Below are 26,837 nucleotides of genomic sequence, written 5' to 3'. Positions count from 1 at the left end.
ATTGTCTCCGTCATATATTTCCTAGATTAGGCAATGACATTTTATCATAGCATTCTCATTCTTTTCTAGAAATGTAGAAACATAGAATTTGACAGCAGATAAGAACCATTCAGCCTGATGCGGAAGATCATTTCCATTCCTTAACACCCTATCTGTATAGTAAAAAGTTCCTTACATTACATCTAAGCCTCTGACCTCAGGCTTTAGATTATGACCTCTTCTTCTAACATTTCTCCTGCTTTAAAATAAACTTCGCCCCTGTACTTTGTTAAATCACTTTAAGTATTTAAATGTTTTTTTATCACATTCTAAGCTCAATAAATCTAAATAAATAAATTATTTTAGGTTTTTATCTTTGACTGCATGTTTAAGGGAAAATGTCTACTTTTTTTTTGTATCCCTCTGTTGTTTTTTTTTTTATAAATTGCCAATTATCACATTAGTGAAGGATCTAAGCATCTCTATTAAATTTAAAATTGTTTATTTATTTTACGTGTAATTATACAACATCAAGCAGTGTGCCAAATTGCATGTACAAATTGAGTAACAAATCATTATAGACAATAGACAAAAAAAGGCATTTTTTTTTTGCACGAATTGGTAAATCGCTATTTCTGTCAGGAGTAAACATGCAATCTAGATTTTTCTTTTAAAAAAAAAAATATAAAGAATTTGGACACTTTATTTATTTTTTTTATTCTACTTTCTTACCTTTAGATTTTTTTTCTTGGAAAGTTCTTCCTCGAAATTGTGATGTGTCTGTATACAGATTTTCGAGGTCAACTTGCCATGTATCTGGATTGAAGTGTTTAAGCACCTCTTCAACAGTGTCGAACATAGCAATAGTCTGGTCAAGGGCTTCCGCTGTAAGAGTGGAATCAGTCGCTGAAGGTGAATGATAGGAGACTTCCTAAGAGAGAGAAAGTTCATTGTACAACCAATAATCAATATTTCCTGTAAAGGCTTAATGTTCCTTTGTGTAATTCTCAATGCAAACAAGCACGACTGGAACGTTTGAGTTAATAAAAAAACAAAACACCATGTCTACCCCATGTCTCTATCATTTTGGCTTCTCTCCTTCCCTCCATACCTGTGCTCTGTGTAGGATAATAATACAAAACAACGGGGTCTCTGAATCTCCATATGATTAACTTTGCCTTAATACCCTAATCCCCCATCCCAATGGCGAGGAGACAGGGAAGAGAGGGCATTGTAAATAGAATATTTTATCAGGGATGTTCAACTCCAAGTCCTAATCGCCACATCAAGGGCAGGATTTATGGATATCCCAAAATAACTAAACTAATTAAATCACTTGAGTTCAAACCAAGGATTTACTGAAACCTTGGTTAGTTTGTGGTCTTTGAGGCCTGAAGTCCAACATCTCTGACCTATACTGTTATCACATGCGTATACATATGCACTTTATACAGTTAATTCAATTGTGACCATTTTTGAAAGGAATCCCCCCCGAAAAATAATTTTCTCTGATCATTAGATACAGTATGATACAGTAATATAGTTTAGCATTCAAGAAAGCTTGGTTTTATTTGAATTTCTTCCATGGATTTCGATATCTGCAGACTCTGAGACTTTGCATGCAATGCATTGAGTTGATTGTTGTTATAGCAAATGCCAAATATGTTCTACTTATCCAATTAAATCCTATACTCCATAGACTTCATTAACCAGAGTGTCCTTTTGGTGATTAAGACGGAGCCATTCTTTTATTTACCATAAAGCAGCATGATAAGGAATCAGGGTGTTTGTCTTATAGACGGGTTAATATGCATTTGCCTGAAAACATTAAAAACCAGAAACGTTTTAAAACGGAAAACACTATATTTATTTGGAAACTCATATGACACTAATCCTGGAAATTGTGGGATTTCTCATGTATTACCATCTTGCTTCTTTGTTTACCAGAATTACATTCTAAATTGTATACAGCCAACACAAAAAAACTATTATTCAATTTATTAAATGACTTAGGATATCTAACAAAAAAAAGCGACAATATGCAATTAACAAATACGTTGATGCATCAGAGCACAACGTACACGATTAACACGTCAGAGACACCCACAGGCTACTTCACATGACAGCATGGAGGACAGCTGCGCGACTGCCAATACATCTGTCTCCGCCGCCGCTGCCAAGCCGACTAATATACAGGACAGAAATAGTCCGGCAGTCTGACACCCACCTCTGTTTGGATTGTTCTGTAAATTGAAGCTAAACTCACAATAAATACTAAATCCATTTTACAAGAGCTGGGAAAAATGCTTTAAAAAAAACCAAACAACTGGATGCTAATAAAAAGTTTAGCTCTAAAATTCCTGTTTCCTGTATGTGATGTAACATAAAATAAATAATACAAAAATATAATGAATGCTAATTGGACACACACACACACCATGCTACTAAAACATTCATCCGTCACTCTTACTAATCCAACAATAATTAATTAACATAAGCAATATACTGTAAAACCCACCCAATATATTACAGAGGACGAGATTTATCCCCCCTTTCTTATGACCTTCCTGGGTATCCCTCCAGATTTGTGCTTTTGTCATGTTGTTGATTGTTGACGTAGCCATTGCCACAATGGGTGACAGACAGAGGCTGGCATGGGGGGCAACACTCGCAGAGGTGGGACCTTAATGTGTTACTGTAACATTGTGTACGTTTTGTGACATCACATTAAAATTGCGAATGTTCAAACACTGTGAGAGAGACAGAGTGGAGTATGATTGTGTGCGCTAGTTTGAGTGTGTGTATTTGTTATAGTGAGTGAGTGAAAGCGTGTGTGCTGTTGTGTAAGTTACAGGGTGGGGTTGGGGGGCTACTCCCTCCTGGGCCACAAGTTGCCAGCCCTTCCCTGGTGGAAAACCTCTCAAATGCCCCTCTTTAGAAAAGGAAGACTCTTTTTTGTGCCCAAATAAGTCCTTTTTTCCTCCCCTGATGACCATTTTTTGTGCGACCTTAGAATGTTGATGGGTATGCGTGGATCACAGTGTTCTACTGCACTAAACACTCTGACTTTGGCAATTTGAAATGTTAGTCATTATGGGGTGTGGAGAAAGGAGATAACATCAGGACAGGAACATGATTAAATAATGCTGGTACAGCCACAGGCTGCCACTGACCTTGGGTTCCATAAGATGAATTTTTAACCTAAATTTCTCCCAGTTAATTACACCGATTGACGAACAAAAAGGTACAAAGCTATAGATCAGGGGTCTTCAAACTGTGGCCCTCCAGGTGTTTCAGGACTACACCTCTCATACGCCTCTGCCAGCCTCTTAGCTGGAGGAGCATTATGGGAGATGTAGTCCTGCAGCAGCTGGAGGGCCACAGTTTGAAGACCCCTGCTATAGATAGTCTCAATATATTCATTTACTTATTGTGATAGTACTTATTGTGATTCTTCTGATGCATGTGTAAAGCACGGCATATAGTAAAACCAGTGATTTATCTGTGACTGTGAAATGTAGGCATTTTGAGAATTAATCTGTAAAATATGTCTGACTTGTGTTATAAAAAGAAAAAAATGTAAAAAATATGAAAATGATTCTGTGCAAAAAACTGTAAAACTCAATGGCAAAAAATAAATCTTAATAACAATCTTTTTACTTAGAAAAGACTCCATGTTTTAGACTAAACCACAGCTTTCCTTTTGCCCAATACTCCCTAAAAGATAATAATATAAAAATAAATAGCTATTTGTTTTTTTATGCATAAGTTAAATAAATAGCAACTTAATGTAAAGCATATGATAAGACATTTAACTGTTTTAATACATCATTTTCAAATATCATATGTGCAAGACATCACAATGCCAAGGTTATGCTGGCTATATGATATGATGGTAGGATGCGCTCAATAATTTTACATCATTTATTATTTAACACGTATAAACTAAATATAGCATTAAAAACATAATTCCTCGTACTATTTAATGCATACAAATTTCCCAGAAATATTTTTTTTAATCATATGAAATCTTGCCTCATTCATCATTTTTGCTGGGAATACTTAATTGTCATGTGACAAAAAAAAAGCAGACAATGATTGACTGTTTCCATAGAAACTAAAAGAAAGCTTCTTAAAAGCTTTTGTGCTATTTTTAATGTGATTAATCCTTCAGAAGAAATAATAAAATAGAACACCTGCGAAGGCTTATCTGCTAATATACATGATAATGCAGTTAACATTTAACTTGCCCCCCCCCCTGTTCCAACACTGGGGGGGTTTAGGGGCAGATCGCCTTTAACACATGGATCGCTAGGATGGGAAGGGGCTGTGCTAGCTGCATATATGTGCGGTATTAACCCTATATAGTCTTTAATGGACATGGCCAAACACTGCTCCCCTATCAGGCAGAATAAAGAAACTGACCAAGAGACTCAGGGTAGGCAAGACTTCCCCTGGAGACTCCGGGTCAAACCGAGTATGCTTATTAAGTATACATTATTACTTATATGACTAGTTATATTTGTTGTCGTTATTTGTTGTTTTAAGAAGAAAACTAACAAATAGTAAAGTACTTTGAATCCACAATTAAAACCAAAATACTTAAGTAATTGTTATTTTAATAAAACACAAAATCAATAAAATAAGGAACATATGGTTTGTCATCAAAACTGTCCTGAATTTGGCAAAATACAAAATACATGTGTGTACATTAAACAAACTAACCAAAAGCCCAGAGGGTTTCTAACATAAAGGAACGTTGACGGAAATAACTATACAGCTACCAAAAAAAATTACTGCACTAATAGCTTTAAAAAGCGAACTTTGTTTTTTTTTTCACGTGTAAAACTGGCAAATGAGAAAGTATCTACTGGTAAACTTACCAGCACAAAGTCGAAGCTACATTCATCAAGATTATACTGAAGTGATGTAGATTTTTCCTAATTATCTGATAGTATTTTAGGAATCATTAATTTCAGTTTAACTTTGCAAACCCACACGAGTAATAAATTGAGGGCAATTAGCCTTTGGATTGGTTCTACATAGGGGAAAGTGAGATAATTTGTCCATTTAACAGATGCTAAATGATACTAATTACATGTAATAGTTTATACTGAAGCTCAACATGCAGTAAGCTCGGAGGACAGAGAGCTAAAGCTGATAACGCCACATAATCAACGACTGTATGTACAATATTGGGTTAAAAAGATAAAACAAGAAGACAAAAAGGTGACTTCAAAGCGATGGTGGTAAAAGTAAGTAGATCAACAGATTAGTGAATATTAGGGTATCAAAAAATCTAATAAAAACTAATGAAATTTTTACAATAAAATATTTTTTTGGTTTTGTTAGAATTCTATATAACGTACAACCAAAAGAGCAATTATAATTAATATACTATTTCCTGAATTTCTTGACTTAGTGTTCTTATAGGCTTTTTAATATCAAGTGAAAAGGGCAACAATATTGATCTGTGGACAAATAGCTTTGTTTTATATATGGTAGTGGGCAGCCTGTGTTAAGCTGATCTAATTTTTAAAACAAAACCCCATTCTATTTTTCATCTTTAGGGGTAAGGAGGGTTCGAGGAACAGAAGACTTAATCGGGGGATTGACCCCTTAAACAAGGACATTGGGTAACTTTTCCTTAAAATAAGCAAAAAGCTTTGCAGTTGCTGGGACATGATGCGCATACCTGGGAATTCTCCGGGGTTGACCGGGAGATTTCCGGGTGAAGCACTGGTTCTCCGTGTCAACAGGCGAATACTACGGGTCGCGGGAGCGGGGTCTTGACACACCCCGTTCCCCGCCCATTTTCCCTTTAAATGGGGGTGTTTCCTGATGACATCAGTGGGAACGCCCCCTACGTCAGCGGGAACTCCGCTGATGGGGTCCCGCTGACGTCAGTGTGCAGTCCTGGCCGCGTCCTGCAAGGGAAGGCTCTGGGTGGCCTGAGTAAAGAAGTTCCCTGGTATGATGATGCGTTTGCATAGCACCTTTATCCTTTCTATAGGGTAAGCGAGGCAGAGCTCTGAGATATGAAATCAAATCCAAATGCCCGGCATTACTTATACCTGGAAAGACCACAAATGTCAGGGAGATTGCTAAGCAGCAGAACTTAGAGGCTAGAAGTAGGAGCCCATCTTACCACTGCATAAAGAAGCCCTTGTGGCAGAATGGGGACGTTTAAGTATCTACCTGACCTTTTGATGACTTATATGTTGAGAAAGTTTTATTGCTGTGGAACACTTTAATACACATCGGGATAGGAAAAGGGGGGCAAAGGGATTTGGGTTACAAAAAAGAGTCTGTCCCATCTAAAGAGGAACACTTAACGAAAATATTACATAGATATTCAAACTATGTGCTTGACATCTAAGATCTGTTAACCATGTATATCCATTTATATTATTATGGGTCTGTGAACTAGATCAATCAAATGTCCAGTTACAGAGGAACAGATTATTATGTTCGGAATAAATATGTTATGAAGATAGAAATAGGTAACAGCCTCCCAGCAGAAGTGTTCGAGGCCAAAACATGGCTTATGGCTATTCTGCATTAAAGATGAGGCCAATGACTCATTAAGGTTTGAGCTTACACAACAGGAAAAATAGACAACCTATACGGGCCGAATGGGTCTTCCCTGCTGTCAAATTCTGTTTCTAACAGTGGGAATTTAATTGGCTCAAAATAACGGTTAAGGGGCAGGTTGTGTTCTAAAATCCTTTACATTTTCATCTATATAATTAAATGCCTACCTTTTTTCCAAAGACATATAATAAGTTGCATGTATGTGGATTTCACCTAACACCCCTCTATTATTTGAAACAGACTTACTGAGACAGAGCTTGTCACGGACTCCCAGTTTGTCTCCGATGCAGCTGGTGGAAAATCATTCTGAAACAGAAATAAAACAAACAAACAATGAAAAGACAATAATAGGGTTTAAGAGTAGCAGTAAGAGCTCCTAAGAGATCAAAATAGGTCCAGTATTGTGAGAAATATGCGTTCCGCTTAGCAGAATACATAGGAGCGGCAAGGAGCAGCTAACCTTAGATATGTATCCACAGTGTTGCCAAAAAGCACATTAATGACTTCATCGGTAAAGAGATATAATGTTATATTCTTTTTATATTTTTTTAATCACAAAATCATAATAATAAAGGCTACAAATGCGTTCTTGAAAGTTGAAAAGGACACACCAAGCTAGATGAAAGTCTACAGTAGATTCATAAATAAGGAAGGTTTCGTTGGATCTCCTCTCAGGAACACAAGATACTAATTCAGTAGAAGATCTTTCAGAAAGGACCACTGATTGATGTTCTGATTAGAAGATCTCCTTTACAATAACCATGTTGGAGAACCTACAGTCTAACACAAAGGTGCAACCACCTTCAGCACACCTTCACCATTTAGTGAATAAACCCCATACCTCCCAACAGTCCATGTTTTCATAGGACAGTCCTGGTTTTCATGCGCTGTCCAGGATGTATCTGACCCTACCCACTTCTGATGGTGGCCCCACTCCTCCCCAACTCTTGTAACACCCTCCAACATATGTATTCTGAGTTGGACATCTGAAATTCTGGAGGGCTTGCTGACGGGAATTAAAAAAGAAAATAATAAAACAGGAGGAAACACTCCCACGCGAGGGAAATGGGGGTTCAGTTTTACCTGAACGTATAACCTAATTACCATGGAAATATTATCTGCTACAGTCATTCCAGTAAAATAATGCTAATTTAAAAATTAAATTAAATGGAGAATTTCTATTGAAATTGTAAAACTATTGTGACCAAAGTATCACATATGGAAATAATTCCATACAACAGCTCCAGAAACCTCTTTGCTTTAGGCATTATCATCCAACAAGAAAATAAGCAGCAGTGGAAAACAGCTTAAGTCTTATATGATTGCATGCAACGGGAATATGAAATATTTGGCATGATATTGCATTTTTATGCAAATTCAATAATGCACACGCAGAGAATTTCCACTGAAGATGTAATATGTCTAAAAACCACTATAAAATGTACAATTATTGTCAAGTGAATGACACTCCGTGTTTTGGTAAGTATGCTCTATGTCATGATAAATATCCAAAAATGTAAATCAGGCCCCCAGAGCTCATTTTAATACAATGCAGTTATATTGGGATCCCATTGTAAGATTGTGTTAAGTTGTAAATGTCTGCTCCTTGTTTAGGATTCTTACTGTCATTCTGGAATGTTTATATATGATGTAGAAAGCACAAATTTAAGCTCATCAAATGAATGAATGATTGAATGAGTAAATGAATAAATGAATGGAGTGTCTTGTATGACCACTGGGAGTGTCTTTGACATTAAATATAAACTTGCCATTCATCAACAGATGATAAAGGCTGCAAACTAGACTTGGGCACCAGGGGGCTCTTCGTGTTCGTCTTCGTGCTCGTCTTCGGCAAAAAAAAAAACTTCGTATTCCGCGAATATTCGCCTGGTCCTGTCTTCTCTTCGGGCGAATATTCGCGGACATTCTTCGTGCTCGGGTTTTCTTCGTTTTCCCCGGTTAAGGGGTTAAAACGGAGTTAAAGCCGCTCTGGCGCCAGGAGTTTAAATGTCCGTATGAGCAACTCTATTGGTCGTCAGCAGGGGGCTCGTCTGCCATTGGTTGATGGCAGACGAGCCCCCTGCTGGCGACCAATAGGGTCGCTCGTACAGACTGTTATACTCCTGGTGCCGTAATTGTTCGGCAGATCCCGCTGGTCTCCCTGTTCTATCATTTATTAACTGATAGAACAGGGAGACCAGCGGGATCTGCTGGGTAAGTTGCAGCATTGGGATTTTAAAAGTCTGCACGAGCGACTCTGTTGGTCGCTCGTGCAGACTTTTAAAACCCCAATGCTACAATTTACCCGGCACATCCCACTGGTCTCCCTCCCTGTTCAATTAATTAAATGTCCGTACGAGCGACCAATAAAGTCGCTCGTACGGACATTTAACTATCTGAACAGGGAGGGAGACCAGTGGCATCGGCAGGGTAAGTTGCAGCATTGAGGTTTTAAAACCCCAATGCTGCAACTTGCCCTGCCGATGCCACTGGTCTTTAACTAATTGAACAGGGAGGGAGACCGGTGCCACTGGTCTCCCTCCCTGTTCAATTAGTTAGTCCGTGCGGGGTTAAATGTCCGTACGAGCGACCAATAAAGTCGCTCGTACGGACATTTAACTCTGTACAGAGAGGGAGACCAGTGGCATCGGCAGGGTAAGTTGCAGCTGCAACTTGCCCTGCCGATGCCACTGGTCTTTAACTAATTGAACAGGGAGGGAGACCGATGCCACTGGTCTCCCTCCCTGTTCAATTAGTTAGTCCGTGCGGGGTTAAATGTCCGTACGAGCGACCAATAAAGTCGCTCGTACGGACATTTAACTCTGTACAGAGAGGGAGACCAGTGGCATCGGCAGGGTAAGTTGCAGCTGCAACTTGCCCTGCCGATGCCACTGGTCTTTAACTAATTGAACAGGGAGGGAGACCGATGCCACTGGTCTCCCTCCCTGTTCAATTAGTTAGTCCGTGCGGGGTTAAATGTCCGTACGAGCGACCAATAAAGTCGCTCGTACGGACATTTAACTAATTGAACAGGGAGGGAGACCAGTGGCATCGGCACTGCCGATGCCACTGGTCTCCCTCCCTGTTCAATTAGTTAGGGGTTAACTTTTTTAAAGGGTTAAGGGGCCGTGCAAGTGAGCCTATTGGTCGCTTGCACGGCCCTTTAACCTATGGATTTCCGCTCCCGTTAACCCCTTCGATGCTGCGTTAGATAACGCAGCATCGAAGGGGTTAACGGGAGCGGAAATCCATAGGTTCGCTGTCAGGGGCTACAAAGACCGTGCGAGTGAGCCTATTGGTCACCTGCAGGGTCTTTCTCTGGCATCAACCAATTGGTTGATGCCAGAGGAGGTCCCTGTAGGCGACCAATAGGCTCATTCGCACTGCCCTGTAACCCGCGACGGCGAACCTGCGGATTTCCACTTCCGGGAACTGCCGCGATGCCGCCAAGACAAGGTAAGATGAAGGGGGGGGAATGGTAGACGAAGACGAAGACAATCACGAAGATCTTCGTGGTGTGTGTCTTCGTCTTCGCCTACGTTTTACCGCCGCCGTCTTCTCTTCGGCGTGTCTTCGGAACGAACACGAAAACGCACTCTTCGTGTTCGTTTCCATGTTCGCCCGAAGACGAATGCACAAGTCTACTGCAAACATGGTGGAAACTCCTGTGTCCCAAGGAGCAACAATGACTGCAAATGAAAGTACTTCAGAGCTAATATATATAATGACAATATATATATAGCTTTATTTTATATATATAAATTATATGTATATGTAAGGGCCCTGGATGGTTCACTTAAGCCCATCCTGTGTGTGAGTGATTTGCCATTGGTGTGAGACTCTTACATTGATGGTGCTGCCCACAGATTTCATCCCAGCCAAACAGCAGAATGTTAAAGGTTGGGTACTTGTGCCACAAATGTCCCGTTTTTTTCAGAAATTGAGAGAATGTATCAAATTGGTACCTTACCTAGGGCCCATAGAGTGTTAATCCAAAAATGCACTAATTTATTCATTTTTTGATGTGGCAGCCAATATGAAAACAATAACAGGTTGAGTCTTAGCCTTCAAGAACCAATGGCGTTATCAGAGCTGGAAGCAGAGAATGTCGTTCTAACTACCACTGTTGTATCTTGGGAATTTTAGATTTCTTGAGGATAGAGGATGAGTTGAAAAGGTTCTAACATGACAAAATCAACCTGACACCTCATAACCTGTGGAGTTGACCCAGAACTAGTCAGAGATAAAGACAAACTCAACAACCATAGACAATCCAAGAATTGATGTTTACCATAAAGCCAACTGGGCATCAACCACCAAGGAGCCAACTCAAAATGTGGAACTCTAGGAAATGTCTACCGACAGAGAGGTCCTTCAAATCTGTTAACACTAATATATACATAATTCTGTACAAGCTAACAAAAAGGTAGAAAACGAATGCTTTGAAGTTATTCCTTATGTTCATAGCGAAAAAAGACATCAACACACATGACCATTTAATCTATATTCAATTGATTTGTAACAGAAAACAATGTAACATGTTTTAATCAATATAAGAAAAAAATGTATTGCTTATATTATATATTTTAGGCATAGGACATCACTGGTGTATTCAACTAGTGTTTTTAAATACCCCAAATGTAAAATATATACCGTATTGGCCCGAATATAGGCCGCACTATAAAGTTATTGATCGTGTGCAACTGCTCTTATAATATAATGGATATTATTCACAAATCCACAAATGTCTAATTCATCCCAATAGGCAATGTTTTAAATGTTAAATGGAAACGAGCAAAATTTTCTGAAGAAGCAAATCACGTTAGAGCTATTATTATAGGATGCAAGCATCTCACGATTGTAAGCTTGCGAGCCGGGCTCTCTCCACCTAATGTATCGGTTTGTCTTAGGCTGTCAATTCTCATCTTGTTATACCCCTTGAATATATGTATTGTATTAAGGGCTGCATAGATTGTTGGCGCTATATAAATAAAAGATAATAATACATGTTGTAACATAATGCAATGAACATGCCAAGATATCAATGAAACACATTATCAACAATTATATAACTATAGTTTATACTTTTTGTTTTGCCAATATTTTAAATATCTGGGATAGTTTCAAATTAAGGGATCATTTTGCCTTAAGGAAGCTGAGATCTGTGGCAGAATTTGAAACTGCATTATCTAAATGATTTTCTGCCTGAGGTTATGTTCCTTCTTCTCACTCCTCTAGTAGAAAGTGGGTCTGAAAAAACTAGGAAGACATAACAAAGGAGAGAAATAATCATAAAGATCTTTAGATTTGAAGGTTATGATAGCTGCTGCCATAGTAGGTCACATGTATTTATGTGGCGCCAGCAGATTCCATAACGGTGTTACAATAGGGAAAAGCGAAAATATCTAACAAACACAAATTTAACACACGTTAAAACATACTGGTCAGAGCTGGTGCAAGGATTTTTGCCACCCTAGGCAAAACATAATTTTGCCGCCCCCTGGCTCCACCCCCACAAGCCCCTCCCCGTGCCGCTCCCATAAGGTCCTCCTAACTGGCTGACTCGCTCCAACTCCTCCCATTAGTGACCGCGAGCCGCGCCCACGCTTACTGAATGACCGCGGCTCACGGCTGCAGCCTGCACTACCTGCGTGGCCTATAGGTGGCCCTATACTGGTACAGAAAGAGAAGAGGGCCTGCTTGTGCAAGCTTACAATCCATTAGTATATAAAGAGTGGTGTCTAATACTTACATATCGCTGACTTTAATCCATGAACACAGTTACAAAGATTTATTTAGAATACCAAGCTTTAGGAACAGTGACAGTACTCTTTTGAAGGCACTTGTCAGTCTATCATCAAACGTGCCTTTTGCTTTCAGGTCCCATATGGATTAAGTAGAACGCTGTAGCAGATCGTGATTGGGTATGCATTAATCACACATATTATGTAATTTGGTGGAACGCTGAGATCTCCCCCAGATGGTGGCAAAATTATGTGCATACATTAACATATGCATGTTACATCTGATATGTATGCATGGAAGCGCGCATTTTTCCCAACACCATAGCTTTTTTTTAAAGTGTAAACTGCGTTTGCCGCATGAACGGATTCAGGAATTCCAAACATTCTGTTTAGTTTAGAACAATAAAGATACAAAACAGGCACGTTAAAAAAAGATGCTTTTTCCTAATTGTGTAAACAAAATTGATTTTTTGCCAGCACAATTTAGCATTAACTTATTTCCAAGTTGTTAGTTCTAGTGCACTTTTTCTATGCCAATATGTTGACGCCCCTTGTTCTTAAGTCTATTGATGTGCTATTATTATTATTTATTGCTTTATATAGCGCCATCATATTTTGCAGCGCTGTACAATGTATAAACAGGACATAAGGAGTAAATAATATAAGAATCTGACTTACAGAAGGAGTACTCTGCTCAAACGAGCTTCAAGGGAGTTAGGGTGTATTACACAAGAGGTAAAAGGTGAAATATACTATGAAACACGAAATTCACACGTAACCGATCTTCTATTTATGTTTGGTCATGGCACAACCTTATCTTGTGTGATTCACACTTGATAAGCACTAACTGTTTTTACAAATAGTTGAGATGATGAGGGACACCACCTGCTTGTGGAATGTAAGTTATCTTTTTCATAGCTCATCAATTTAAGCATTAGTGAAAAAAAAGTACATCTTTCCTTATGGCGCTCCAAAACTCTTCATTCCGCCGGCATTCGCAGTTCTCTTGAATAACTTTTGCTTGTAACGTACAAAATTGCTTAATATATCAAACTATTGCGTACTGTGTCGACGTATTTCTATTTGTAGGACATCCCCATATCTGCTAAACTACTTTAATAAAAACTATTTTCCATAGGAATCGCAGTGTAGTAAAATTCCATAATCAGTTGAAACTGAAGCGCAAGCATGATAAAATCATGAAGACTGTGGGATTCTGTGGCTGTTTGAAAATGGAATTGCAGAACATACTGGAAGCCATAATTTATCCCGTTCAGGCTTAGATGCCGTATGGATGTGTACTCTGCACTTCGGGTGCGCTAGGCTCTTATATGATGGCTAAATACGCATCCTTATACATACTGTGAAATAGCTGATCCTTCCGAATTTACAGTTTGATACAAGCAATATCTGTGCATCTACCTTATGTAAATGCCATGGTACCAGCCATCTAACATTGCATGATTATTCCCACTGCTTTAATAATTTCTGCCCCTCCTTTAAGCCACCGATTTCTTATGTGCATACCATGGGGACAGCCGTCTTAATTTTCTGTTCTGGTGATCCACATGATTGTGTCTCACCATTAAGATATTCTTATTGTTAAGATATTCTTCTCCTTTGGTGGAAATTGGTTGGTTGGTATCCTAGAAATAACACAGCCCACGGTGTAGAAAATAACCCATGACGAGATATCATAGGATGATCCAAAGTCAAAACCAGTACTCAAGCTGGAAGGTCAGGGCAGGTGGAGTTCTGCTACGATCAAAGTCCAAGCCAGGTCAGTGATGAGATAACAAGGAGTTCTAACGCAGATGGCTTAACTTGGCTGACGTGTGTTTGGTTGGAAGAGTGAAAGCTCCTCTTTTTAATGCTCTCCTTTGATAACTGGACTTTATTTATTACATAAGGCTGGAAATAGAAGGTAAAATTCTTATATGCTAAAATAGAGAAAATAACACATATGCTGTGAAAATTCCCCTTGCCCAATGGATACTCACAATTTTTGTCTGATCCCTTTAAAGCAAAATATGACATATTGCTGATAATTGTCCAATGTCTGGTGCATAAACGAGCCATATTTTGTCTCGGGAAATGGAACATAAAAATAAACAAAATATGCTGCTTCCATATAAAGACAAAAACACAGGAAGGAATAAAATAAGCTGAATTTCTGCTTTACTAAGCATGTCATTATACTAATTTCAAAGCTATATGCAAATAAATCTGCATTTAGCTTTTGTGCTGTTATGCAATTTTCACTGTTGCTTTTTTTTTATCACATATGCTAATGCTTCAGTGTCTCAGTCGACAAAGCATATTTCTTCTAGTAATAATAAAAATCGGTGGTGTTATATGGTTACTTTCCACCACTGTTTGCCACCTTTCAAGAGGTTGAACACAGAGCTTCTAATATCTACATGATATCGGTCTAAAACTCATATAACTTATAGTATAATTCCTTACAACTTGCAACCAATAGGGACTTTGGTTCTAATTATTTTGCTGTCTTGCTTCTCCTTCTTCCTTACAATCTCTTCCCATACAAAAAAAAAACACATATTGTTGGCGGCCTCACCTTCCAAAATAGCAAATATTGGTTTGTGTTTCATTCTAAATATATAGAGTGAACTTCACGTTGATCTGGAGAAAATGGTTGTTCTGGGCAGAATACTCAAGAAATGATTCACTAAGCTATGGAGCAACTATTTTACGATTCCAGTAGTTCAGCTTAAGGGGTCACTAGATAACTAATGATATAATACAGGTTTAGGTACTATTGAGTTCATTGTTAAAGCCATGGAATAGATGCTGTTTGGAGTTAACCTTGGTACCACCACACATCTATGGAGTTTACCCTCAAACCCGCGTCGTATCTTTATAATATTTATTATCAAGCCTGCTTTTATGTACATTGCGAAGACTAGCTACCTTTATAAGAAAATGCATCCTGGCGCATGGTAACTAACAGAACAGGTATCACATTAAACAAAATCCACTGTACAACTCTCACACTGTATATCCTATATAATGGTGACAGTGTGACAGAAACCTCGTTCACTGAGGCCACCGGAGAGGCCTGACAGCCAACCTCCTCCCTATCCACTATGTGCCCTGGCTTTGTAAAGACTTCTTTATACCCCAGAAGTATTTCATCTCATTACTTGGTGAGAGGATTATCTCCAGCAGACAGCCAAGATATGCAACCAGGGAGTGTCTACCATTGTTTTAGTTTAATGTCAGACCCCCCCCAATGGTGCACTACTATGTTGTATCAATTAGCCCCCTCATGGTGTACTAATATGTTGTATAAGTCAGTCCCCCCCAGTACTAACACTACAGACATTTTCCCCCGGCCAAGCCATCCCTGGAACTGATTTTGGCCAGTAACAGATAGTGGAGGTTGGGACCCCATTGTATTGTTAATCCCTTTACTGACCCTACTGTCTCTGGGAGGGAAACCGGGGAAAGAGTGTCCCAGGCTAAGGGAGCACAAGTCAGCGGAGGTAGCCGGTCGGACTCTCCAACTCCGTGACGGACAGCATTTCTTCTATATCCAGGGATGTATCTGGTAAATAACCAAGTGCCATTGGGAAAAAAAGTCATTTGGCCACAATAACCAAAAGCAAGATTTTTCCTTGGATAAAAGTAACCTGAACTGAGTAAACTACCATCAATTTTAACAATGCGTTGGCTAACAACCCCCGATTTATTATTATTGTTTATTGATTTATATAGTGCCATCATATTCCGTAGCGCTGTACAATGGGTAGACAGGACATAACCAGTAGTATGTAACATAACAAGTTGACTTACAGAAACAACAGGTGAAGAGGGCCCTGCTCAAACGAGCTTACAATCTAGATCTGGCGATTAATTTCTTATGTTAATTCCTCTTAATGGAATATAGATAAAGAAAACGTAAAGATAAGAAAAACTAAATTATGTGTAACTAGTGACAAATTATTGGTTATAAGTGCTGCCTTTTGGGAAATTATCAAAAGGTTTCTTGTGAAATAGTTGAAACTCACCTTACAAACCATTCATTGGCTTTTAATTGAGAATACATTCTTTATTTATTCTATTTCTATTGATTCAGCTACAGATGTATCATCCAGCTCGTACATACAGTAAGGTATTTCAGTCCCATTCCCATTAATTTTATTCAAGTTCAAATAACAAGCTTACAACATGAAACCGTGACATATGGATGAAACATGAAAGCATGTAAAAAAAAGAGCTTTTAAAAGATATTTCTCTGTGGTGTATTGATGGTTGGGTGAAACATCTGTCACGTTGATTTACCTGAGGGACACAGACGGGCTACGCTCGTCACTAGGCTGTTTACCTAAATATCGTATCTGGTCAATTACAGCCGTTCCCGAGAATGACAGAAGGCAGCTGACAAAATGAGTTTCCGTTCCTTCTCCGTGACTAGCAGCATATTTAGGCACGGCGTAGCTTAACCCAAATGCTAATCAGGTAGAAAGGAATTGAAGGGGAATGGTTTGGTAAGATCTACATGGAATTGCATGATAATGGTCTCACGTTGAGTCACGTCAGCCTTTATCTGTAATGCAGCATGTGGATAGATGTAACAGTGTAGTTTGTCTTCACAAATTCTACATGTCTCTGTTCAGTTTACATCATGAATTCATATGGATCATATTTGCCGTTTAAAGTAAGGAAATCTGTGCATTGAAAAGATTTTATGTCTATAACATGGGAGCATCAATTTAAGGTAGTCTCCTTTTTGTTAAGCTATTTCACCGCTCTGGTGGAAACGGATTGGTTCAGCCTGCCTACGCAAGGATGAGAAGAAGGGAGAGACCCTCAGGAGAAGAAATTCATTAGATATACTGGTTTTGCCATAGTTGCTACTGTTGGGATTATTTAGGTAAAATAATGCCTTATTTTCAAACTCAAAAACATTCCTTGAGCAGTTCTTCAAGCAGAATTCAATATATGGTGAGTCAGCCATTGTAACAAAATGATGTTGCTTTATTTAATAAGACTATATTTGAGTAGACTAGAGTTAAACACATTCTCTTATTTGGTATAACATGAAGCATGAGTTATCTGCATCTTCCATAGGTGAGCTAAAGGTAAATTGCCCCTGAGAGTGAACGTGGTTCTACAATTTCTGGTGTGCATTCACTTGTTCTATAAATTCTTTCCATTTTATAACCCCTCTGCCCTTTCATTATCATTTCTTGCCATTTATCTGCCTTTTCAAGATTTCATGGTGAAGATATATGCTATGAATCCACATCCACACTGCTAATGAATTTAATTTGTTAACCCTTTCAGTGGCCTAAGTCAGGAGACATTTTTTCTCCCGGTTACTCTTTACCAGAGTGTACAGGAGGACGCTGGATTGTTTTACTAAAAATAGTTTTTAATATGTGAAATGGTTGATGTGCCAGCTGTACAGTGGCTTGTACAATTCAGAACATGTACTAAAATGTGGTCACTGGCTAGGACTCCACGAAATAGCTTACCAACAACTAGGTCATATCTAAAAAAAAAAACCTCCCCTTAAGAGACACAAAACACATCAATTGTGAACCACCCAGCCTTTGTATTTGAAGCTGGGGAATTCAATAAACTTTACTTGGCTTTTGGGATTGTGTTGTCTTGGGTGTTCTTTATGGTTATTACGTATCTCAAAAGAATTCAACTGAATTACCTCTCAATGATTTCCTAAAATGTGGCACTTTCCACCAGAAATAGAACTTAAAAGTTTGTCACAAGCATGGGATGCCAGTGGTAAATAGGCATATGTTGGGGTTTTCCAGCTTCTGGTCTCCAGCATGATGTCCATTCTTCTGATTTCTCCTTCCTTGTCGCATCAGCCTCATCATACAAAACACTTAGTTATAATAATGCTCTTCTAGTGCATAATAGATAGAAAGAAAAGCAAACATGATTTGTTCCCTCCTTCTAGATGAGAACAAATAAGGTCTACTTGGTGTCCCTTTTCAATTAAATCAAAGCCACTCTACTGTATAATATAAAGATTTAATAAAATCACAAACTGAAAACCAGACTTAGAAAATGGTTTAGGTCAACTGTATTAAATTAAATATTCAGCGCACAAGAGACAAGTACAGCAAATCAAATGCAAACAAGTTATAAAAATATATTTTTATATACCTTAGAACCCACATTATATTTCTTTCATTAGAGATGTATATTTTTTTGCAGTTGACATGAGATGCAATATAAGCTAAAATGATGAGCAGCTCTGTTTACTTCTACATCACATAAACGCTGCCGTGCTGACTAATTTTTAAGATGCCATTTTAATAGCAGTGAATAATTGCAAACAAGATAAAAAGTGGTCAACCACAGCAGGTATGTCATCCGTTTAACCCTCCTGTGTCCTTAAATCACCTGGTAGCCATCTCCTCCTGTTGCTTCATCTGTTCTTCTTGGCATTAGACAAATAGTATATGGGAATTTGGGACCACACACGCGATACACCACATTGACATTTTAATGAACCATGTAAAAAGAAGATTACTTCTTCCATCCCATATAAGGTCACCAGTTATGCCTTTGCATAACAAATGCCAAAACGTCTTAGGAGCCTGTGATCCTAATCTGCTTTATATATGCTGTATCCATTGACAAAGGACCAAAGCCTTGAGTATCCACGGGAAGAGAAAATATCTAGCCCAAGGTGATATGTTACCCCAAGAAAACAATGCTACAGTAATTTATTTTGGGCTAGTACGGTCAGCAAATGGTTAATACTGTTACATTTTAACCATTTACAAATATTGGATCATGTTACTATTTTACTATTCTTCTTCATAAATAATACTCCATAAGCAAGTGTATGAGTTCATTCTTCATGTATTGCAGCATAAACATAATTTTTTTTATGGAGGGATGCTATAGTAGAAAAAAGAAAAAAAATAATTTTGTATCGTGGCAAAATTTAAAGTGGAGCGGAAAGCGCACACACCTATAGTTAAAAAAAGGATGTTTTGTTTGCAAAAATGAAAGTAAGAAGAATAGAATCTGATATGTCATACTTTGGCATTTGTGTATTAGCAGTTATTCTGGTAATGCCTACCTTCTATGTTCTCAGAAACTACATATATATATTTATATCATTTCTGGATTATTTCACACAAGAAGCTATATTTATGTCTTGTTCGCAAAAAGGTTAATAACTTTTTTCGAAATAGTGTAGGCATTTTAGCATCCCTAATGATTTTTATTATTCACTGTAGAAGAGTAAAAAGTGGTGTCTGTCTACTGTATGCACTTCAGTACTATATGGTACTCGATTGGAGTGCTTAAATACCCTTGTTGCACGCCAACCGCTACCATATTTTGCATGGTGGTATAAATTACAGACAGTTTCAAGCTGGTCTTCCTTCTTCCTTAATGCTTATACCCTTACAAAAACTTACTGCAGTTTTTTCTGAAGTAATACTGCAGTTTTTTGGACATGAAAAAACTGCAATACTGCACTTTTACTGCAGTATTACCGCACATTTACTGCACTTTTTTTTTATATTGCAAACCTACATTTGTACTTCAATGTACTGCAGCTTTATTGCATTTGTTCTTCCTTACAAAAATAACTGCAGTAAAACTGCAGTACAGTGAAGTACAAACGCAGTAAAACTGCAGTAAATGTGCAGTATTGCAGTTTTTTCATGTCCAAAAAACTGCAGTATTACTTCAGAAAAACTGCAGTATTGTTTTTGTAAGGGAAGGGGTGGCAGATCTCTAACTAGCACCAACCTTTTTTGTTGGGGGGGGGGTGACAATATAGAAGGTCATGTGACGGCCCTTCACACATTTTGCCCTTCTAGCAAATCTATACTTCCAGTACCAGACTAGATCCATTTACCCCCATCTATGGATACTGATGCTTTAAAGCGTTCTATAACTTTTCAGAGCTCATCCTATTTAAACTTTGGGAACCTGGCATGAAGCACAAAATTGCTGGTGGATCAGCAAAAATGATTGCAGAGTTAAAAGTCCCTGGAAAAAAAAAATCAATTTGTATTGACGTGTGACAGCAATCCTTATGAAAGAAGGTCATTGCTATGCAACATATAAGGTTTATTATGCATTCCTTGTAATTCATGTCATAATCTTTATGCAGACCATCCTATCCAAAGGGTCTTAAGCCAAATCCTTAATTTCTACTTTTATTATGAATGAATATTGCATTTTATGATAAGACTTGTTCTCCTTCATTTATTCCATATACCAAATCTAACAGATAGCCTCCTAGATAGATACATATAATTACAAGGTGTTCAGTGAAGCATTATAATTGAAAATTGCAGCAAGCTACTATGGTATTTTAGTTGCATAGTCAAAGTAATGGGTCCTTGTCTGAGCCAACAAACAATTGCTTGTGTATTGATTTTTTTTGAAAGTCCATTTATTTAAACACTGTCCAGTCCTCTCTCAAAGGATTCTGTTTAACTTTGTACTAAGTATACACCGTAGGACTGTGTCACGCTGCCAAAGTATAATGGAAGACTAAAAACCTCAGTCCTTTCAATATCGCAGCAAAAAATAATAATAATACAGCCTTATGTACAGACATTTACTCTCTTGATAAAACCCCACTTTTTTGCTTTTATGATGTGGTCAGCATTTATTTTCATTATTAAATTCAAGTCATAATAGTCATGGCCCCAAACGGCTACCTATGCACCTAGTCTTTTGCCCCTTGATGGGGGTTTTATATTACATTTTAGTTGGCCAAGTAGTTAGCCAGCTTCAGTGATCCTTGGGTGCAATAACATTTTCCGTACCCAGGTTTTGACATCGGACAGCCTTGTGACGTTATTTAACCCCTTAAGGACCGGGCTCATTTTTCGTTTTGTACCCTGTGGGACCGCAGCTGTTTTGACACTTTTGTGGTGCTTGTGTTCAGCTGTAATTTTCTCCTCACCCATTTAGTGTACCCACAAAAGTTATATATTGTTTTTTTCAGGACAAGATGGGATACCATTATTTTGATCGTATCATCTTATTTACTATAAAAAAAATAAAAAAAACATGGTGAAAAATTGAAAAAAAACACATTTTATGACTTTTATTTAAAAAATCTTTTACTCACCTAAAAAAGCAAGTAAAAAAACTAGCTAAATAGATTCTACTACTTGTCCTGAGTTTAGAGATACCCAATGTTTTTATGTTTTTTTGCTGTTTTTTGTAAGTTATAGGGCAATAAGTACAAGCAGCGTTTTATGATTTCCAAATCTTTTTTAACAAATCTGGTCAGTCTGCCTCCATCTCCTCTTTGGAACATCTTTGAAGTGGGTTAACTCAATTTAACCCATACAAACCATATATTTTTGAAAACTAGACACCCCAGGGTATTCCAAATGCTGTTATTTTAACCCTTTCCATGCACCAATTATACAACTACACTTTGTCAAACTTTGTAATAGTAATTTTTTTTATTTTTTTTTCCACACAAATTGTAATTTAGTTATAGATATACAGGTTCTGGTATATGTCACTGTCAAACAACACCCCAATATGTGTTCAGCAACATCTCCTGAGTACAGCGATACCCCACATGCATGGGTTTGTCAGATTGTTTGGCTGGTAAAAGGCGACTTTTGGGGCATGCGTAATTCAGGTGGTCATTTGGTCATTGTGCCTCCATCTCCTCTTTGGAATATCTTTGAAGCCGGTTAACTCAATTTAACCCATTCAAACCATATATTTTTGAAAACTAGACACCCCAGGGTATTCCAAATGCTGTTATTTTAACCCTTTCCATGCACCAATTATAGAACTACACTTTGTCAAACTTTGTAATAGTAATTTTTTTTATTTTTTTTTCACACAAATTGTATTTTAGTTATAGATATACAGGTCCTGGTATATGTCACTGTCAAACAACCCCCCAATGTGTGTTCAGGAACATCTCCTGAGTACAGCGATACCCCACATGCATGGGTTTGTCGGGTTGTTTGGGATTTAAAATGCCACATTTGGGAAGTGCGCTTTTTTTTTTCCATTTTGGTCAGTCTGTACCTATGCCCTATCTTTGAGCTAGGCCACTCCAATTTACCCCATCAGCCATTTTTTTTAATATTAGACACCCCTTGGGTATTTGAAGTGCTTTTATTTTAACTCTTTGTTGAGATTTTTGAGAAATTTTAGCACTTGCTCAAAATAATAAACTTTATTTTTTAATTTTATTTTATTTTTTTAATACTTTTTTTATAATTTTTTTTACACATTTTGCTGGTACTGGATGGTTCATCTAGTGACATCACTGTATAATTATTTTTAAATGTTAGCACAATTTTTTTTAATTTTTTTTTCCATTTTTTATTTTTTTTTATTTTTTTTTTAATATTTTACTAATCACATAGTGATTAGAAAGCTGGGCTCCATTGACTTGCATGGTTGAATGCAGTACCTGTATTCAACCAGCAAGTGGAGCCAGCTCTCTAGAGGGTCTAGAGACCCTCTAGCCAACTTTTTCACCTTTATTGTTTTATTTCCCGGGCCGCCGCCATCTTGCGGATGGCGAAGATCACCGGCAGCTGCGGCTGTGACCGCTCTCCGGAGCGGTCTCAGCCCACCCAGAGGTAAGTGTTTGGTGTCGCTGGATGCCTCCTGATCGAGGCATTCCAGCGACACCATTTAAGTTTAGGAGGCGATCGTTGATCGCCTCCTAAACGCTTTTAAAACGGGCGTCCGCCGCCATACAATGTATGGCAGCTGTTGACGCCCCGGGGAGGGGCCAGACATGGCCCCCGATGCCGATCTCGGCCTTGCTGAATGCCTCGACATCGAGGCATTGCAGCAAGGCCGTTTAAGCGAAGAAAGTGATCCTTGATCACTTTCTAAGCTTATTTAATTTTTTGACGGTTCAGGACCGTCAAAGGTCATTTAGTGACCTTCTTGTTATGACGGTCCTGAACCGGCAAAGGTCGCGAAGGGGTTAAACTCACCCTGACCTGACCCTTTGGCCTATTTCTTGACTCGGAGTTAGGTGTGCCCCATAAGTAGCTGAAGTCCTAACAGTCATGGTGCCTGGAGGCTCAACTGAACAAGAACACGACTGTTACAGGCAAAATACATTGTCAGGGATTGACCTAGTCCTCTCAGACTAAGGGTCGATCTATTGAGGTAGCGATCATTGCAATAATATCCTTTATGGATGCCCCTTTTAAAACTAAGTATATAGCATCTAATCCTTCAAGTGAGCGAAGGAGCAGGACTGGACATTGGATGATTAAGTGTCCCTGGCACTTTAAGGCCAGCAGCTGACAAATGACGTATGTGCAGCTGTGCATTAAGCTTTTATACTCTCACGGCTTGCAGCCCAACACACTCAGCCTTTGGCTACACACTATAGGTCCCGATCTACCACTGAGGAGCCAGTAGGGGTAAGTATGAAGCCTTATCTGCCCGCCGGCATTTAGCTGTTAAGGGAGACTGTCCGTATTAGCAGTAAAAAAAAAAAAAATACAGAAAAATTGCACTTTTTTGTGTGAATACATTTAACCCTTTAGGTGCCAGGGAGGGAACGCTCACAGGGCAAAAGGTGTAGAGAATTGCAATTGTGTTCAGTGGTTATAAGGATCTAATGTATTATTCATGAAATATATCAATATTATACACGTAACCAAATAATAATAATAATAATAGACACATAATCACATTGATAATTTGGCTCAATAAAGTGTTAAATGCAATTTGTTTTCTTTACCGTACGTAATTCGACAATTTCAACTTCCTCCTTTATTGCATTAACTGTGCCAAGTCCGCCTTACAAGAGAACATTTGAAAATGTGATAAATTACCCTCATTTTTTCATATAAGAAAATTGCCGTGTTACCTGGAATGCCCTTATTTTTGACACAGTGCTGGTTTTTCATTTAGAAGCTAAATGATAAAACACCTAGAAACAAATGAGATTTTCTGGATGCAGGCGGCAAAAGAGAAATTCAGATCTGCCGATATAAGGAGTTCTCTTCTGCATTTAGAAAAGGTACGTAACCATCTGATATGACACCCAGAAGACCCAATAATTTATATCAGTATAATGTGGTTGTTTATTATATGCTGCCTGTGTCTACCCTCCTGATGAAGTATACATTGAAATGGGTATATTGCCAGACTCACGCGAAGCTGTTAAGCACTACAAGCCATATCGTATGTATGTTATCGCATAGCTAGGACCTTATTACAAAATAATACCCAAATGCATATATTTTTGCACATTGATATGTTTTTTTAGAAGTGTTATCAACCAGTATGTTGATAACAAATCGTTATGTTACATCCTGTAAAGTCTTGTTGCTATTCCCTATCATGAATTATCGCTCGACAGACAGACGGAGCTCGACAGAGGTTGATATGGGTTTTTGATAGTTTAAAATGTTTTATAGTTTTTTGTAGTAAGTGATACATACTTCTTCGCAAGGTGGTAGCGTGCCACCGGCATGAACAGGCGCCGGCATCATGCAATTCCTAACCCCTGCCGCAAAGGGATTGTGATGTTGGGACACAGGTCGTAAGTATACCATCGTAGGTCGACATAGAAGCCAACATAATCGTTTGTGTAACTTCTGGGTGCCCCGAGTTGTTCTGGTAACATACAGGTCAAGGGAAAGGCATGGTTTCCTAATCCACCGTTTTCTAGTACGCGCTCAAAAAGTTTCTTAGTCTCTCAGAGGGTGACATTTTTTCATCCCTTTGGCTTATCACACTGGTATTCTTTTTCTGAACTTGAACTTGATTTTGTCTGATTTGTTGGATTCTGCTCACGGTTCTGACTCCGTCAATGAAGGGCATCAACAATGACGTTGGGCAGAGTTTGCTTCCCTGATGCTTTTTATTATTTTTTTTAATATATATACAAGGATGTTAAAGGGACAAAAAAAAATAAATAAATAAATAAATAAATAAAAAAATATATATATATATATATTTGTCCCTTTAACATCCTTGTTTACTAAGAGCAAGATATAGTTGAAATGTTAAAAAATAATAAAATACACGAAAAAGACGTTTTCAGTAAAAGAAGAAAACAGAACTTATTCTCATTACGCATCATTTACCTGCCAAAAATAAAAATTCGGTGTGGACAAATTTTTCTCTCAAGTGAATTATCATTAGCACAGCTGCTGTCCCTTCAGAATATGCCTCATGCTGATACAAAATTTCAAGTAAGGACAAGCATCAATATAAACCACTTTAGAAAATATAGATGTTGAGTAAATATCGTCGACTATAAATATACGGTATTATTCTGAATAGGGGATTTTAGAATGTGCGAGCCTTGTTTCCAGACAGTTCTGCTTCAGACAATGTGGTTGGTACAACATCTCAAATGAGCAATAAATAAACTGTGCATTGCAACAATTTAATTACTTGTCAAAGGTTTAATGGCAATTCTCTGTCTGCTAAATATTTATATGTAAAATGGTATCCATCATTGGAAAAATTATGGATGTGATGCACATTGCATTTGTAAAAGCTAAAAATGATGTCATTCATGGCTATGGCTATGTATTACAACCAATAAGAATAGAGGCGTATAATGTATGTAATTTGCATGACTATAACAAATATTGGCAGGTCTATTCACTAAAGTCAGTTGTCAAAATTGCACGTGTAACAAGAACACCAAAAAACTTTAATTAATAAGTTGAGATGCCAATTTTTCTTAGTTTTTAACAAAATTTGTTGAGTTGCTTGGTATCTGATTTGTTGAAGCATTGGGTATGTTTGTGATAACTAGGGCAGTTTTTCAATAGGACTCAACTGTCCCGTCGATTCAACATGGCTACTTGTTAATGGGATAATTGTTATTCCTTCTATCTCAACCCCACACAATGTCATTGGTCATTATTTTGTATTTGTCACTGATAATTAATTTAATTTCACAATCAATTTGATGTAATCCTATTGACTATTATTTTCATGAATCCCCTCTACTAGGTGTCAACATATGTGTTTATTCTCTTAGCGCCAGACTATAGGAACTCTGTTGAGTACCCAAAACTAGTTTATAGTTGACTGCTACCTATGCAGCTAAAACTGTATCATTTCCAATGTTGTTCCTCCTTACTCTAAACTAAGTTCCCAGCAAAATGCCCCCCCCTACAAAGTTACGCTTATTTTCTCCCATCCAAACAAGAGAACTTTGGTATAAAGCTCTTACGATTATTGTGTTCTTTTCTTGCTGTTTGTGGAGATGAGTCATGGGCAAGGAACTTCTCATCAGCAAAATAAGAAAAAACAAAGAACATTTGGACTTTTAAATGTGTTATTCAGCACATTGCATAAATATATTGGAATGTTCCAGTGATCACATGAGGTTGAGACACAGGACACATATTTGTGACCCAAGAGACGTTCATATGATACTATGGTTTCACCTGGAATGTAGTGATATGTCTCATGATATTATTATTATTATTATTTATTTTATATAGCGCCATCACACTCAGTAGCACTGTACAATATGATATGAGGATCAGAGATTACTTAAATCATTAC

General features: G+C 38.0%; 1 protein-coding gene across 1 annotated transcript in view; it reads right to left on the bottom strand.

Moving 5' to 3' along the window:
* The window catches only part of PDGFD (platelet derived growth factor D), a 76,135-nt gene that overhangs the window by 10,814 nt on the left and 38,484 nt on the right, over window positions 1–26,837 (bottom strand). Inside the window, exons 4-5 of the mRNA XM_053456484.1 lie at window positions 6,820–6,879; window positions 712–910 (exon numbers count right to left, since the gene is read on the bottom strand). Coding sequence (XP_053312459.1) covers window positions 712–910; window positions 6,820–6,879 — 259 coding nt within the window. The remainder of the gene's footprint in view (window positions 1–711; window positions 911–6,819; window positions 6,880–26,837) is intronic.

The sequence above is a fragment of the Spea bombifrons genome, chromosome 2 (assembly GCF_027358695.1).
Source record: "Spea bombifrons isolate aSpeBom1 chromosome 2, aSpeBom1.2.pri, whole genome shotgun sequence".
NCBI lineage: Eukaryota > Metazoa > Chordata > Amphibia > Anura > Pelobatidae > Spea > Spea bombifrons.
This window is presented reverse-complemented; position numbering and strand designations above follow the sequence as displayed.